Source organism: Salvelinus namaycush, chromosome 23 (genome assembly GCF_016432855.1).
Source record: "Salvelinus namaycush isolate Seneca chromosome 23, SaNama_1.0, whole genome shotgun sequence".
Lineage (NCBI taxonomy): Eukaryota > Metazoa > Chordata > Actinopteri > Salmoniformes > Salmonidae > Salvelinus > Salvelinus namaycush.
Genome location: NC_052329.1, coordinates 39285671 through 39303622, shown reverse-complemented (window position 1 = coordinate 39303622; position 17952 = coordinate 39285671). Strand labels below are relative to the sequence as shown.

At 46.5% G+C, this 17952-nt stretch overlaps 1 protein-coding gene across 1 annotated transcript; it reads left to right on the top strand.

Moving 5' to 3' along the window:
- Nucleotides 1–210: 210 nt before the first annotated feature.
- Nucleotides 211–12225, top strand: znf296 (zinc finger protein 296). Its single transcript, XM_038961877.1, has 3 exons — nt 211–412; nt 2351–2692; nt 8784–12225. Exons 1-3 carry the CDS (start codon nt 361–363, stop codon nt 10544–10546), a joined length of 2157 nt encoding a protein of 718 aa, XP_038817805.1. The 5' UTR covers nt 211–360; the 3' UTR covers nt 10547–12225.
- The last annotated feature ends 5727 nt before the right edge of the window (nt 12226–17952 follow it).

Here is a 17952-nt window from a genome sequence, read left to right as displayed (position 1 = left end):
GTTTAGGAGTTTGGGAAATGTGATTTTTGAATGGCAATCAATTGTTTGGTCCCTAAAAGGATTGTAAAACAAACTGTCTGTGTGTGACATTGTGTAGAGGGCGGGTTCGGGGTCGGAGTAGTATAGTGGCGGGCGGCGCCTATGTTGCCCCTGCCTCTTCTTTCCTCCGCTGTGGGGCTGGTAGCCTGAACTTGAACACTGGCTGGTGCACAGTTAGTCACGACGACGTCCCGTCCGTGCCGTAGAGCTACACAGTCATTTGGTCAAGGCTATTCTTTATCAACTTGATACTTTTTAAATTAGATTCCGATTTGGAGTGTGGATGCACCGGCCGAACATTGACTGGTGTGATTAAGCAGAATGTCCAGACGCAAACAAGGCAGCCGACCGCAACACCTGAGTGCAATTCAAGGTAAGCTGAGAGGCCATGTCCATAGTTCCCTAATAAGAGGTAGCCTATATGCATGTTATGTATTTCATATACGACGTATTCATGTTAACCTTTTTTTTGGTGGGTGGGTGTGGGGTTGTATCAGTCAGGCTATGTTGGTATGCGGACCTTGACATTGAAGTTCAATCATTGATAAAAGTTAATCAAAAATATATTTTTAAAGCGCTGATATATAGGCCCCACACACTCAGTTTTGTAACAAATAGTTAAAATAAATGAAATATGTTCGTAGGCGACACAAAAGGTCGCTTTAATTAAGCACAGGTAATAAACATTTTTGCTCTGGGTTCTGAAAAGGGGACACGGCGTTATACTTTATTTCCTTGCTGGCCCACTGTCTTTTTTTCCCTGGGTTTTCTTTATGTCTTGTCTGTGGAGACTGTTTGAATTATCTCCTATTTTGTGTTTGAATTATCTCCTATTTTGCGAACGCTTCCTTGTGGGGTAGACCGCGTGTTCACGAGTATGACAAGGCGAGAGAGGAGATGGATATAGTCTGCCCTCACAACAACCCTACTGACCTCTTTCGCATATCTCAGTTATTTCAAAATATACCCTGGATACCCCACACACTTGACTTGTGACTAGGCCTTTATGTAGGCAATCATAATGATCTATAGTTGTATGTCAAATTGATACACGGCTCTGGTTAAGCCACGGGGTTCTATGATGAGATCGTTTTTCTTCTCCAGGGCATGTTGGGCATGCGTTTGACTAAAACACTGAAGTGCTCTGAAAGAACATGCAACTTTCTCTGTTCCCTAACGAAGGCCAGTAGAGCGTGTCTAGTTTGACCACACGCCTTGACTATTCATAGTGTGCGTGCAACCGCGCCTAGCTTGTCTGCACTGAAACAGGAAAGGTGACATTTTTGAGTAACCACCGGTGAGCTCCTCAGCGCGACTGTACTGTCTGTACCTGTCCTGTACTCGGCCTTGTCCGGGCAGGTGAAGCCCTTCCAAGCGTTAAGGTGTGTGTGTGTACATGACCTTATTGACTCCCTCCACTTTTTATCGAGTTTTGAGGACCAGTCAAACAACTGTCTGGAACAACTCCAAACCTGACCAACAGTCATTAACCATCCCTGTGGTTGGCTGAGTCTACATGGGTCATAAATGAGTCACGGACATGTTCTTTTGTAGCCTACGTTTATGGCTCTGATGAGAGAGACTGAAATTGGAGTTGAGTGTGAAACTAGACTACATCCCTGCAGAGGTGCTAAAATCTAAACCATACATTTAATTTTAGTAATCTCATGTTAGACTCATAACTCTCTTTAGTGATAATGGTTCATTTGGCCTCAAGCCCTGAGTGAATGTGAACATCTTCAAGTCATGGCTACTCACTTTCTCACTTGCCTAGTTGCCTGGTTGTTGAGAAAGTGTGTTGACAGGTGTGAACGTTCGGGGATTGGTATCCATTGATAAATATATATTTTTTACTTTACCATAAATATATATTTTTACTAAGCAATGATGTCAGTGAACACATCATGCAGCCTGCCATCTCAGAGAAAGGAGTGGTTGGGGGGGAATTGGTCAGTGTCGGCTGACTGGAAAAGCCTGACTCCCACTGTGGCGCTGGTGAAGAGTGTTGGCTGGAGTGGCTCAGCATCAGAAGTAGCATTTTAAGAAACGGAGAGGGGTCATTTTCTCTGAAGGCCCTATCAGCAGTTGCCCAATCAACATGGTGTCTGTCTCCCATGGTCTCCCTGTTGTAAGATCTTACAGGATGACACGAAGGAAAGAATACACAAGTTCTTAGTCATTGCTATTTTGTTAAATGTTCATCTTCCTCCCTCTGTCTTCGCCGCCTTTCCACTAACACTCCAATGCCCTAATTACTTTCACACTCTTCCCCCTCTTCTTTATCTAACTCTCCCTCGCTCATCTTTCCCAGATGCCCCTGAGCCCTCGGACACTGCTGCTCCTTCGTCATTAGAGGAGTGGGGGTCCCTTCCCCAGGTCAGGGGTCGTGAGGAGAGTCGTGACCTGCTGACCTGTGGGCAGTGCGATCAGGCCTTCCCTCTCGCCCGCATCCTGGCTTTCATCCAGCACAAACAGGGGGGCTGCCGCTCCCGGAATCACGACCCCAACACTCGCACCCCTCCCTCCCCAGCCAACCGGACACAGCAACGCGGCGCTGTCACTCAGGTAGAGGCTGGGTTCGTGGAGCTGAGGAGAGTGACGGGCAGGTCCAGAGGGGAGGAGCATAGTGTGAAGGTGGAGCCTAACAGAACAGGTGAGTGCTGGCAGGTCCCTAATTAGTTACTTTAAAAATATATATATATTTCTTGCTTTTGTTTTCTTCTCTTCTCCCCCCTTCCAGTCCAGCTCATTAACTGGGCGTTGCTGTGCTGCGGAGGCCTCTGAGTTTGCGACGCGCTGGGTAATTGTGTGGAAAGGTTAGGCAGCAGGGTTTTGAGGCCCCAGGGGGCCCCTGAGGGCTCCAATGCACCTGAGCTCCCCTCTATCTCCTTGACACTCTCTCTCAGGTGAAGTGGCCAGGTAAACACGTAGGGCAAGGCACAGTGCTCTCTGGCCACGCAATAACACGGCCTGCGCTCACTGGAAGATTGGCTGTGCTAAGCTGAGAGGGACGATGAGATAGTGTCACAACAGGCTGTGGTGTGGTCATACTTCACAACATGTTTAAAAGGATAATGTCACCATCGTTCTGGTGGGTTTGCATGGCTTCTCAGTGCAGGTGTACGTTGTCCATCAGATGGGCATCCCAATCATCTGCATTTAGATGAGACTTAGGGCGGCAGGTAGCCACTGTTAGAGCTGCAGGTAGCCTAGCGGTGAGAGCGTTGAACCAGCAACCGAAAGGTCGCTTGTCCGAATACTCGAGACAATCAGGTGAAAAATCTATCAATGTGCCCATAAGCAAGGCACTTAACCTTCATTTGCACCAGGAGCGCCATACTTCTATGGCTGACCCTGTAAAACAACACATTTCACTGCACCTATCCTGTTTATGTGACAATAAAATATACTTTTTAAAATGTTTTGTTCATATGCATATTTTTGGAACTGGGACCCTTACACACTCTTTCTCAGACACAAATGCACACAGCCACTTGCACTTCCTTCCTTTGTGTAACGCTCAGGGGACTGCTGCATGCTCTGTTTCCGTCTGTCCGTGTCTTTCTCTTGTTTTTCTCTCTCGGTCTCTCGCTGCCTGTTTTACATGTTCTCTCTTTTTCTCTCTCTGTCTAACTCACTCACTCTCTGTCTCTAGCTGCTTTGTTTTCATGTTATCTCTCTCCATGTCGGTGTCTCTCTCTCTCTCTCTGTGTTTTTTTTCTTCTTCGTGCCCACAGGCTTATACAACAGAGCTACCCACGTGCACTACCCAAGATCTGTACCGTATCTCCACCAAGCAAAACAAGGTCACTTTTAATAACGAAATGAGTCAATGGTGCATGACAACATGTACAGTTGAAGTCGGAAGTTTAATACATTTAAAATACATTTAAATATATTTAAACTCAGTTTCACAATTCCTGACATTTAATCAGAGTAAAAATTCCCTGTTTTAGGTCAGTTAGGATCACCATGTTATTTTAAGAATGTGAAATGTCAGAATAATAGTTGAGAGTGATTTATTTCAGCTTTTATTTCAGCTTTTATTTCTTTCATCACGTTCCCAGTGGGTCAGAAGTTTACATACACTCAATTTAGTATTTGGTAGCATTGCCTTTTTAAATTGTTTAACTTGGGTCAAACGTTTCGGGTAGCCTTCCACAAGCTTCCCACAATAAGTTGGGTGAATTTTGGCCCATTCCTCCTGACAGAGCTGGTGTAACTGAGTCAGGTTTGTAGGCCTCCTTGCTCGCACATGCTTTTTCAGTTCTTCCCACAAATCTTCTATAGGATTGAGGTCAGGGCTTTATGATGGCCACTCCAATACCTTGACTTTGTTGTCCTTAAGCCTTTTTGCCACAACTTTGGAAGTATGCTTGGGGTCATTCTCCATTTGGAAGACCCATTTGCAACCAAGCTTTAACTTCCTGACTGATGTCTTGAGATGTTGCTTCAATGTATCCACATCATTTTCTTTCCTCATGATGCCATCTATTTTGTGAAGTGCACCAATCCCTCCTGCAGCAAAGCACCCCCACAACATGATGCTGCCACCCCCGTGCTTGACGGTTGGGATGGTGTTCTTCGGCTTGCAAGCATCCCCCTTTTTCCTCCAAACATAACGATGGACATTATGGCCAAACAGTTCTATTTTTGTTTCATCAGACCAGAGGACATTTCTCCAAAAAGTACGATCTTTGTCCCCATGTGCAGTTGCAAACCGCAGTCTGGCTTTTTTATGGCGGTTTTGGAGCAGTGGGTTCTTCCTTGCCGAGTGGCCTTTCAGGTTATGTCGATATATGACTCATTTTACTGTGGATATAGATACTTTTCTACCTGTTTCCTCCAGCATCTTCACAGGGTCCTTTGCTGCTGTTCTGGGATTGATTTGCACTTTTCACACCCAAGTACGTTCATCTCTAGGAGACAGAATGCGTCTCCTTCCTGAGCGGTATGACGGCACCCGGACTATTACATTGTACACTGCTGCTACTTGCTGCTTATTGTCTATGCATAGTCACTTCACCATTACCTATATGTACAAATACATCTAACCTGTACCCCTGCACACTTGACTCGGTACTGGTACCCCCTGTATATAGCCTCGTTATTGTGTTACTTTTATTTCATAGTTTTGATGTCTTCACTATTATTCTACAATGTGTATTTCCACACTGATGTTGGAATAATACGGCGATATTGTGAAAATGACGACAATTCTCTATTGGTGTGAGAGCGGTTTTAAAAAGACCACCTGAAATTTCAGCCTGTTTTGGTGGGATGGAGTTGTTTCCAACCTCTGCCAATAACAGCTAGTTTTCAGTTTTCCCTCCCCACTCAGACCACTCCTAGACAGTCCTAGTTAAATTCTTGCTTGACAAATTGCTCTTTGCTAAGAAGCTATTTTTGTTTCTTTTTTGACACTTTTAATTGAAAACAATGACAGTAAGGCACAACATTTTTACCCAGAAATGATTTGATATTGAAATAAAAAAACGTCTGCATTGGACTTTTTTTTAAGTAACTCAAGTTAAATGTTTTTGTATGTGGTATGCTAGGATTTAGTACAGTACTGTATGCGCTATGTGTTGTGGGTATTTCTGACCGTGGGAAGGAGAGTGAATATGCAGTAGCGGTGCGTGGGTAAAATCACTGGGGAAGTCCCATCCACAAAAAACATTACAACCTATGTGAAAAGATGAAATTGCGTTGTTTGATCTATTACCTAGTAGTTCATATGCCTTGTGACGGTGAGATAGGTCGGTCTCACTGACTATTGTTCATTTGTATGAACTCTGACCCACCCATTTCATTCACAATAAATCATCACTGATATGGTAGCTAAATTATTCTCACTTTTTCTACACAGTAAATGGTATCTTTGCACTGGCACAAGGGAGAAATATATGTTTGTTTTGATAGTTCAAACGTTTGGGGCCACTTAGAAATGTCCTTGTTTTTGAAATACATTTTAAATAACATCAAATTGATCAGAAGACATTGTTAATGTTGTAAATGACTATTGTAGCTGGAAACGGTCTATTTTTTTTATTTTTATTTTTATTTTTTTATGGAATATCTACAAAGGCGTACAGAGGCCCATTATCATCAACCATCACTCCTGTGTTATAATGACACGTTGTGTTAGCTAATCCAAGTTTACCATTTTAAAAGGCTAATTGATCATTTAGAAAACCCTTTTGCAATTATGTTAGCACAGCTGAAAACTGTTGTGCAGATTTAAAGAAGCAATAAAAACGGGCCTTCTTTAGACTAGTTGAGTATCTGGAGCATCAGCATTTGTGGGTTCAATTACAGGCTCAAAGTGACTAGAAACAAAGAGCATTCTTCTGAAACTCGTCAGTGTATTCTTGTTCTGAGAAATAAAGGCTATTCCATGCAAGAAATTGCCCCACACTTTTGAACGGTAGTGTGTGATATACACCTATGGCCGAAACAATAAGAAGACACAGTGGCAGAATAAATTCAACCACACCTTTTGTTTCATCCCTGTCCAGTGAAGTCCACAAAGCATATGGCTTTACATGACCTACAGCATGGTCAAGGACGTTACTGTTTCTGACATTTTCGGACGACTAAACAACTATTGATTTAGAACAACAGAGTTTCCGCAAGTCACAAAGAAAACTGGAGCTGCCTCCACTATTCCAGCACCATTTCAACATCAAATCACCTCTGCTTAGTCTAATACAGTGACAACTAATAGATACCAAAAACAATTTAGTTCAACGTAAGCTAAATATGATGTCCATGGTTCTAATTTCTTGTGTGTGCGCTCGTTCGTTGAAGTACAACATTTTATTTGACTCACCCTGCCGTCCTCTCTTTCATGTTGACTAAATGGTCTATGACTCTGTCATACAGGAAACGCTTTAATTTTTTTGTTGTCCTAGGCTACTTGGCTAAAATGCTTGCGCACTAGCCCTAACGTCCTTTCATGGGCAACCATGTGCCAGGCCAATGTGATTAGAGTGAAGCCAAATCCAAACTGACTTCACTTGACTTTTTTTGTTGTTGGTTGTGCCAGGACCATTCACAGTTGAGTACACTCAGTTTAGCTCAACGCTGATTGACTATTGTTTTATACTTTTATATCAAGGGAGGCGAAATACTCAATGACTTCCCTTGCATTCAGTGCTATGGTCGGCAACAGTCCTATTTTTAAATGTTTTGTAGAAGCCTGGCTTCCCTTGGCATCCATGAATACATGCCACAGTGAATGTCTGAGGAAGATGACTCAAAGTGAAAGAGCAGTTATCCCACAACGGATAGGTGTCCCTTCACACTAGTGTGTGTGTGTGTGTGATAGAGAGAGATGGAAGATTGTGATAGATTATTATGATGTCTCATTTTATTTGGTATTTATTCTAGTTTTTTTTTTCTTCTTCTCATCTCTAACATTATTCTCCCCCCTCAACTTCAACGGACTCTCTCGCTTGCCCTCTTCCAATCTCCCCCCCACACTCTTTTCTCCTCCCTCTCTCTCGGGAGAAGCGATTCTGCCTGCTGCTCGTTAGTACTCCTAGCCAATCTGCATTTTTAATTAGCACTTATTGCTTCTGCTTAATATTCAAGTGCGACCCCCCCGGGCCAAATGGGAATCGTTACAAAAAAGAGAGCGAATGAGAAACCGTCTGGGTATTGTGTTTCACTCCAGGACCCCGAGATAATATCCCCCCCCCCCCTCCTCGGGGAGAGATTTGGAGGGTTAGGGAGGCTGAGAGGTGGGAGGATGGGTCTGAAGTACAATCCAAGGGGTGACATTTTTGTGGTGTTTCTCGACCGGCACTGCTACATCCTTTAAAAAAAATATATTTCTTATCTTATCAACTTCTCTCCTACTCTACTCATCTCTTCGGGCTAAGTTAAAGGATGTGTCCGCCACGTCTCCCATCCTCTCCAGGCAGGGAGACGGCGAGAGAGAGAGTTGCTTTCTTTTTCATCTTTTCTCTCCTCCCCCTCCAGTAGGAAACAAGAAAGAGGCTTATACCAGAATTGGCTTTGAACCATTACAAAAAAATAGAACAGCCCCCCCCCCCCCCCCCCTTCAATATTTGAGGATCTTCTTTCCAATTTTTTGATTTATGCAAAAAGGCCTCATTTGTCAAGCTGGCTGAGTCAGTCCCTGATTTACATAAAGCCTTCGTTTTCTCGGTTCCGCTAATTAGCAATTTGCAGCTTAATTGGAGAGTGGTTCTCGGTTAAGAGACAAAGCTAACCACGTTTAAAAAATGTCTCCAGATGTACTTAACTATCCATCTCTCCTTTCTGCTGGCCTCCGTCTGTCCTTCCTTTTTTTATCTTTCATCTTTCATCTCTCCCTTGCTTCTGGTCCAATCAACAGCCTTCGCTATCTCCGTGTCCCTCTCTCCTTGGCTTCTGTCTCAAGAAGGAAGAGAGGCAGGAAGAATGCATTTTTAAAATATATTTTTGAACTTCAGACTACCTTGTCCTGTAGAGCTGACCCAGAGAATGTTAAGCATCTTCCCACTTGCTGTAGTCATTCACTCTTGACTGACTGAACAAGCTTAGTTTCTCTGCACCTAACCATTGTCCTAACCAGACTGCTTTTTCATACTGTGTTCCTTTTTATATTCTAGCTATCCACAATAGTTCCCACTGTCTGATGTGTGCTGTTTTAATAAAACCTATTGAGAACCCTTACATTTTCTCAGATCAAGAAAATGTTTGGCTTACTTACTAACTGTTTGTTGTTTCTGTAGCAGAAGAGCCGTCCTGCTTTACCTGCCAGCTGTGTGAGTGTGTGTTGCCCTCTGCCTGGGCCCTGCTCCAACACGCCCAGCACATACACTCCTTTAGTATCTACCAGGAGGACGGGGAGAAGGATGAGGAGGAGAAGACGGGAAGAGGGGGTCACCAGCACTCCAAACCTGCAGCCACCCTGGATCCCTGTCAACTGAGCCACACCCTCGCCACCGCCTTCCACCCTTCCGTTCTGCGTCTGCCCCACATCTTCCGTCCACGGCAGAACCGCAGGCCAGCTTCTCAGGCCAGCTCCGCCACTTCCTCCAGAGAACGACAGACCCTCAACTTCTGTCTGAGAGAGCTGGCTGAGGGCGGTAACACCACCGCTGGTGTTCTGGCACCCTCTCCGTCGCCGTCCCCCCCGGCCGCCTCTTCCTTCCCCCAGTGCGGGCCCATCCAGGTGGGGTTTCCCTGTGAGCTGTGTGGCCAGGGCTTCCATTCCCTACGAAGCCTTTCAGCCCACCGGAGGACCCACGCATGTGAGCGGCCCTACCACTGTGGCTTGTGTGACCAGGCCTTTGCCCAGAGTGGTCAGCTGGCTCGCCACATGAGAAGTCACCGCAGAGAGACGGGCGTGGGTAGAGGGGGCTATGAGGGGGTGGAGGTGGGGCTGGTAGGGGAGGATGAGGGGGGTCGGCAGGGGATGAGAGAGAGGTTTGTAATGCAGGGGGCAGGAGAGAGGGTGTTGAGTGGAGCACCAGGAGAGAGGGAGACCTCTGAGGTGGACCTGTCCCTGTCCAAGCATCACTCCCCAGACTCTGGACTGATCCTTCTCGCCTCCCAGCCTGGAGGTCCAGACATGAGCCTGCTCAGGCTGTTCCAACCCCAGGGAGATTTGGCGGACGATGAGGTGGAGGGACAAGAGGAGCCCCAGCACGCGTCCCCCTGCGCCAGCCCCTCAGAGGGGTCACTGGAAAGCGGAGAGACTGGGGGCAGTGGGGAGAGTGGCATTGCCAGCGGAAACTGCACCCCCAAACGGCCGGAGAGGGAGGACAGGGCTCCGGTAGGGTGGGAGAGCGAGCGGGACGGAGAGATGGCGGATGGAGAGAAGGAGTGGCTTGCAGGCGGGAGCAGCGAGGTGGTCCAGGAGTGGCAGAGGGAGAGCGAACGGAGAGGAGGAGGAGGAGGAAACGGCGTCATCAGCAGTAACGGTGGTAACAACGACGGGGGGTCAGGGAAGAAGAAGAAGGAGGAGGCCTGTGAGTACTGTGGGAAACAGTTCCGGAACAGCAGCAACCTGACGGTGCACCGGCGCAGTCACACGGGAGAACGGCCCTACCAGTGTGGCCTGTGCAGCTACGCATGCGCCCAGAGCTCCAAGCTCACACGCCACATGAAGACCCACGGCGCCCACGGGGCCCGCGCCCCGTTCCTGTGCCAGCTGTGCGGGGTGCCCTTCACTGTGTACGCCACCCTGGAGAAACACCTGAAGAAGGTGCACGGGCTGAGCCATGCCAGCGTCGGGACCTACACCCAGGCCAGTGCAGCTGATGTCAACTGGGCCCTTATCCAAATGGATGACAGGGTGGTCATCAAGATGGAGGAGGATGAAGCCAGTACGGACCAGACAGAAAACAACATGGCTGCCATGGAGGAGATGGGATTGGAGGCTGAGGAGAACCAGAAAGGGGAGGTGGATGGTACTGTCAGCCCAGCCGTAGTGGAGGATAGTGTGGGTGAGCTTCCTACTGAAGGCAGTGCGGACGTGGGCTTGGCGTAAACATCTGGTCCACCTTAGCCGTCATATCACACTTTTGTACACTGGCTTGGACTGTCACTCATTCCAGCCACTTTGACCAACATAAATATCCATAGAATTGTAATTGACCTTTCCTAGCACTCAACTGCGGATTAATTCAAACTGGAATCTAGGTACCAACCCTGCTCTCCTGTTAATTCCCTATCTGTGCAATGCTGAGGTACATCACGTCTCGCCAGAGCTGACAATTAGCATATGCAAACCCGCCTACTTAGACCACAGCACAGAACCCTGACATGCAATGGAAAGGAGGGCGGCAAATAGAACTTGAGAACAGGAAGTCAACCACCACAGTCCACCAGATCACAGGAAGTTGATCACCATGCTCCAGCACAATATAGGAAGTGGACACCAGTGGTCAATTGATTGGTTCACTCAGTCAACATACTATTGATGATTACCAATCAGAACTGTCAAATGTAGAAAGGATAAAAGGGCTTGTAATATATATATTTTTTTTACATTTTATATATCTAGTGGCATGAGATTACTATGATAGTGAGGCTTTCATATCCTGTTCTGTTGCTGTGGTGACAACTGGCAGGGTGGTTGTCACACTCTAATTCGTCCACAGACTAGTTGTTTGGACAGAGATGGGGTCAAAGGGGAAACAAACCCAAACACAGGTTTCTCAGTATCCATTTTAGATGTGCTTTTGTCACAACACTTGCCACTTAATGTAAAGTTTACAAGGCCCAGCAAAGTCCTGTTGTTCCTCTGTGTGTATTGATGTTTTTTTTTTTCTAAATGTGTAGAAGTCTCATCTGCTGACGTTTTCCTAGCTTAGCTGCTAAGCATAAAAAAACTGCCATTTAACTTCAAATGAAACAGGTGTGGATTTATTTCCTTTTGTACCTCATAATTTGGGGGTATCGTTTTCTTTCCTTTGTTTACAGTCATAAAACGCTGGACTCCTTGAAGCTTACGTATGCGTGTTTTGCTGCCATTTGAAATGTTTTGAATTTGTCCTTTATTTATGGGCACTGCATGTTAGTGGTTGGCAAATGAAACTACAGGTTGGAGAGCTATAATAAATGGCTTGTTGATGGGTGGGAGAGTTTTGTGGGTAGCACTGCGAGTGTGTGCAGGGAAATTATTTGGTAACACTTGAACTGTCGGTCAAATGCCTGGCTAACTACAACCGACACATGACGAGCTGTTTTATTTGCTTGGAAACGGAGCCTATGCCTACGACGACGATGCACGCAGCGGAAGGCAAGATAACTGTGGCTAACCTTTTACGTATAGTGGCTGAGAACATGGTTTGAGTGAAGTGTCACCAACTATTTTGTGACTACTGTGACTTACATTATCATTATTGATGTCAATATACACTGGTGGCAGGGAACCCTTATGTTTGGACACTTTGAAAAAACGATTCTTTGCGTTGTGTATGAAACTAGTGATAGGGTCAAATGTGTACGATTTGATGGACATGAGCGGCGTATACTTGTTCAGGGACCAATGTTATGTACATAGAATGGCACTCGTAGATGTCGTTGCCACTGATATCGTCAATTGACTGTGCCGTATGCCTCAAACTCAACAGTTTCCCAGAATTCTTGGTTTTCTCTGTCTGTGCTGACTAAAATGAGGCTAACTGCATCACTGTCTTTGTAAACTTGACACCATTTTGTCATTTGACCTGGTTATGAGGAGTCTCATTAAAGAATTGAGGCAAAGCGATCTCTCTCTCTCTTTCTCGTGTGTGCTTGTGCGCATTTCGGTCTCACACAGTGTAGGAATGGCGAACCCGCTCCTGAAACATCAGACTGATGTAAACGAGCATAGAGGGTCCCTCATCCAGTGCTGTGACATTAAACATTCATACCTCAGGATGACTGAAGTCAGTCCACAGAGAAACGACCCACACAGATCAAACTAACACCAACCCAAAGAGTTCCTAAAAGGCGGTGACGGGACACAATCTGTTGGCCAGTTGAACTTTATGTAGTATGGGTAGGAAGGCTACATATCCAGGGAATTGGGATGAGACGGGCAAGCTGGAAGGCTTCTGGGTGCCAGGGGGTTGAGCTCGCAGGGGGGAAGCGTTGTAATTGCTGACTGCGCCAGCATCCTATAGCCTTGGCCCTGCCCCTTCTAATGAGAAGGCAGCTCTATGATCCTATAGCTCATTAATAGCAAGGCTTTTTAATGAGGTTTCAGCAGGGCGGATGGAGGGGCACCAGATGCGCGCACACACACGCCCACTATCAATTACTATTGTGTAGAGAACCAAAGCCCTTCACTGGACCAGACCCAGAGGAGTTGGTCCGCTCTTCTCCCCAAAGAGGGTGAGAGGGCAGGTACAGCACAGGTGTGGGACAGGTAACCGCCTCCTCTGCTCCCCTTGGAGCCAGGGCAGATACGCTACGTGGGCACTCCTCCGCCACTTGGTGTCTGAATGAACCCAGTTTACGTAAAGGTAAGGTGATACAAAGCAGTGCGGTAGCCACCATGGTAAGTGCATACATTCCCACCCTCAACTGGCCCTTCGTATTCCTGCCAGCCACCTCCAGTCCACGCCTCTGTACCGGAGCAACAATGACCAACCCTGACCCTGCCCCATTCACACCTCTCTGAACTTTAACAGACACGGGCTGTCTGCCAATAGAGCAGGGTAGGGTGCGGGGAAATCCATCAGCTGACCGCGGGTGTGCGCGTGTGTGTGTCTGCCCAGGGCGTGGACTTTGAGATCTAATAGCCGTGTCTCAGCTCTACAGAGAAGGCTTTTGTTGGGCCAGGACAGGGAGAGGGGTTATAGGAGGACAGGCTCATTGTAATGGCTGGAATGGAGTCAAACACATGGAAGCCATGTGTTTGACTCCATTCCATTTACGCCAGCCATTACGATGAGCCTGTCCTCCTACAACTCCTGCCACCAGCCTCCTCTGGTTTGACACTTATGGAACACTTCATATGTCTCTGCTGTTGCTCCTGCAGTGAAAAGGTCAGAAAGCCATCACGGTTGTGCAAGACTAAGAGCATTCTGTGTGTGTGTGTGTGTGTGTGTACACAAAATAATTCCAGCTGTACCAATTGAAGTGTTTACAGAGCTAACAGCACAGTCATGGTTACCTCCCCTGCCTTATGGCCATGCAGTCATGGGATACATTTATGATATTGTCTTTGACTCTTAGTATTAGTATAATCTCAAGGGGTGAACACATTGATAACTTTCATCATTGGATGTCTTATCTTAAAGAGCCCAGACAGACATGTAGGTCTGTGATACACGGTGGTATTGTATGGGGCAGGGCTGGAGCTACAAACATGCCTCTACCTTAAATTAGAAGTGAGGTTACGCTTTCTCATGTAAAAAGCCAATTCACTTCTCTTAATTATGTCTTAACGTATGCCATCCAATCCTCCTCCCCTGTTCTTGGGGAACAGAACGGAAAAGGGGGTACAGTTTAGAAGGCAGGGCAGGGGTGAGGGTTCACACCAAAGGGGTGAGGAGAAAAGGGAGAGATGCGTTTGGGAATGACTAGGCTGACCCACGACCTCCACCTCCCTCCCCCCAACAAAGACCACAACGTGAAACCTAAACCCTGGAATTACACTCCCGCCTTCCACCCCTCCTCTTCATCACCTAACTCTCCCAGTGAGAGTGTGAGAGGATGGGTGAGAGGCGACGCGGTCCCAGCCGTCAATCCAGTCAGTCTGTGCCATTCAACACCACGTAATGAGCAGGGGGAACAATGCATTCAGATGGTGTCCATTCTTCAGGGGTAATGTAATGATATTGAACCGCGGCGAGGACCGTATGAGAGTGGCCGTGCCGGACTTGTTTGGGGAATAGTTATGACAAGGTGGGGACGCTGTGATACAAGATTATGAGAGAAACTGTGCAGGAAGTCTATTGATATCTGCCATTCAGCTGAAGGACATCACACAAAGCAAACAGCAAACCTCTGGTCTAGGATCCATAGGATTTCAATGGACACAACTGCCTTTACACTGAAGCCTGAAGTTCACCATAATGGCTAATATTACCAGCATTGAGATGTGTGTTTAGTAGTGTTTTCCTAAAGGTGAGTCATGTCCTCAAGAGTAGTTTCAATGAATAGCCTAACTGAAAGTCTGTATCTGCCTGATTGTCTTGAGTGAATTGTAGCCTAATACACTGATCGTACGTCGTAGATGCCACTGTCTCCATCTCTCCATTCATGGTCTCGTACTCTTTGTCAGGACCCACGGTGGTCGAAGCCTTGCTTAAAACTTGGAACATTTCAACTTCTTTATTTTCACCCGATTCATCACGCCCGTCATCATTTTTAGCACTATTGACACAGTGAACATATTTGCTGGAATTCTCTTTGGAGTACTGTCATTTCAGTGGAAACTCTCGTATCCACTGGTTGAATCTCGACCTCTTCCACCCACCTCAATACACCCTTATGACCAGCATAGAGAAAGATAGAAGCAACGTGATATTCTAACCCGCACCTTCACAGTCTCATTCGTCTATTAGCTACCTATTCACAAGGGGTGGCAGGTAGTCTAGTGGTTAGAGCGTTGGGCCAGTAACTGAAAGTTTGCTAGATCAAATCCCCCAGCCGGCAAGGTAAAAATCTGTCATTCTGACCCTGAACAAGGCAGTTAACCCACTGTTCCAGGCTGTCATTGTAAATAAGAATTTGTTTTTAACTGACCTGCCTAGTTAAATAAAGGTTAAATAAATCAATTAATTAAAAAAATAAAACCTTCACTGCCACCTCCACCCACTCAATAACAAGCAGTCTGTTAATACGTCCGACACACATGAACATGTGCCCTCTGCACCTGGTGACCCTGATTATAAACCTGACACTCTCTCCCTCTCTCTTGCTCTAAACACACCTGAGGGCCAGTCACAGGGTCATTCTAGCCCCCTAGCAACACACAAGCTAGCCCCTCTGACCCCATATCCATTCTTCCAGGACACACACACACACACACACACAGTCTAACTGCCATGACCTGGATGTCCAGCTAAGCCAGCTCTAAGGAGAGTAGGCCCTGATTTGTGCTAGGAGAAGGAGGAGTTAGCGATGATTGTGGATAACTCTGCTGTCCACCGTTCGTCTGAGCGTGTCAAAACATGTCTACTTTTTGAATGACTTTAATATGGATTTTCAGATGCAAAGACGTCATGGTGGTGGCGGCGGCGTCGGAAGGTTAGTATTCTTGATCATTTCCTAACGTCTGTACTTTGTGTATGATTAAGCACCTGAAAACACATACAAGGTTCTCCCTCACTCTCCCTTTGCCAAATTTGACCATGACTCCATCCTCCTGATTCTTGCTTACAAGCAAGAACTCAAAACAGGAAGTACCAGTGACGCGCTCAATACGAAAGTGATCCGAAGAACCGAATACTAAGCCACAGGACTGTTTCGCTAGCACAGACTGGAAAATGTTCCGATATTCATACGATAACATTGAGGCGTTAACCACATCAGTCACCGGCTTCATTAATAAGTTCATAATAAGTGCATCGACAGTAACCGTACGTACATATCCCAGCCAGAAGCCATGGATTACAGGCAACATCCGCACTGAGCTAAAGGCTAGAGCTGCCACTTTCAAAGGAGCAGGACACTAATCCGGATGCTTATAAGAAATCCCGCTACGACCTGAGACAAGCCATGAAGCAGGCAAAGCATCAATTCAGGACTAAGATCGAATCAAATCCTACTAAGCCGGTTTTCAGATCAACACCATTATCCCAGACACCCTGGACCCACTCCAATTCACATACCGCCCTAACAGATCCACAGATCGACGCAATCTCTATTGCACTCCAGACTGCACTCTCCCACCTGAACACGAGAAACACCTATGTGAGAATGCTGTTCATTGACTACAGCTCAGCGTTCAACACCATAGTGCCCTCCAAGCTCATCAATAAACTCAGGACCCTGGGAATGAATACCTCCCTCTACAACTGGATCCGGTATTTCCTGACGGGCCGCCCCCAGGTGTTGAGGGTAGGCAACAACCCATCCGCCATGCTGACCCACAACACGGGGGCCCTTCAAGGTTGCGTACTTAGTCCCCTGTTCACCCACGACTACGTGGCCGCGCACGACTCCAACCATATCATTAAGTTTGCTGAGGACATGACGGTGGTAGGCCTGATCACCGACAACTATGAGCCTATAGGGATGAGGTCAGAGACCTGGCAGTGTGGTGCCAGGGCAGCAACCTTTCCCTCAACATCAGCAAGACAAAGGAGCTGATCGTGGAATGCAGGAAATGGAGGGCCGAGCACGCCCCCATCCACATTGACGGGGGTGTAGTGCAGTAAGTCGAGTGAATCAAATTCCTCTGTGTCCACATCACTAATGAATTAACATGGTCCACACAAAAACACAGTTGTGAAGAAGGCACGACAACGCCTCTTCCCCCTTAGGAGGATGAAAAGATTTGGCATGGGCCCTCAGATCCTCAAAAAGTTCTACAGCTGCACCATTGAGAGCATCTTAACTGACTGCATCACCGCTTGGTATGGCATCTTCTTGGCATCTGACAGCAAGGCGCTACAGAGGGTAGTGCACACGGCCCAGTACATCACTGGAGCCGAGCTCCCTGCCATCCAGGACCTCTATACCAGGTGGTGTCAGAGGAAGGCCCTAAAAATTGTCAAAAGACTCCAGCCACCCAAGTCATAGACTGTTCTCTCTGCTACCGCACGGCAAGCGGTACCGATGCACCAAGTCTGGAACCAACAGGACCCTGAACAGCTTCTACCCCCAAGCCATAAGACTACTAAATAGTTAAGCAAATAGCTACCCAGACTATCTGTATTGACCCCTTTTTCACTAGCTCTTCTGACTCATCACATAAGCTGCTGCTGCTTACTATATATAATGTTGCCTAGTCACTTTACCACTACCTATATGTAGAGATCTACCTCAATTACTCCGTACCCCTGCACATCGACACGGTACTGTGCCCCATGTACAGTGCCTTCAGAAAGTACTCACACCCCTTGAAGCTTGAATTTAAAATGGATTACATTTAGATTTTCTGTCACTGGCCAACACACTTTGAATAATGTCCATTATGTTTTTAGATATTTTTGGGGGCAAATTAATGACAATCTGAAATGTCTTGAGTCAATAAATATTCAACCCCTTTGTTATGGCAAGCCTAAATAAGTTCAGGCGTAAACATTTGCTTAACAAGTCACATAATAAGTTGCATGGACTCACTCTGTGTGCATTTATAGTGTTTAACAGGCTTTTTTGAATGACTACCTCGTCTCTGTACCCCACACATACAGTTATCTGTAAGGTCCCACAGTTGAGCAGTGACTTTCAACCACAGATTAAACCACAAAGACCAGGGAGGTTTTCTAATGCCTCGCAAAGAAGGGCACC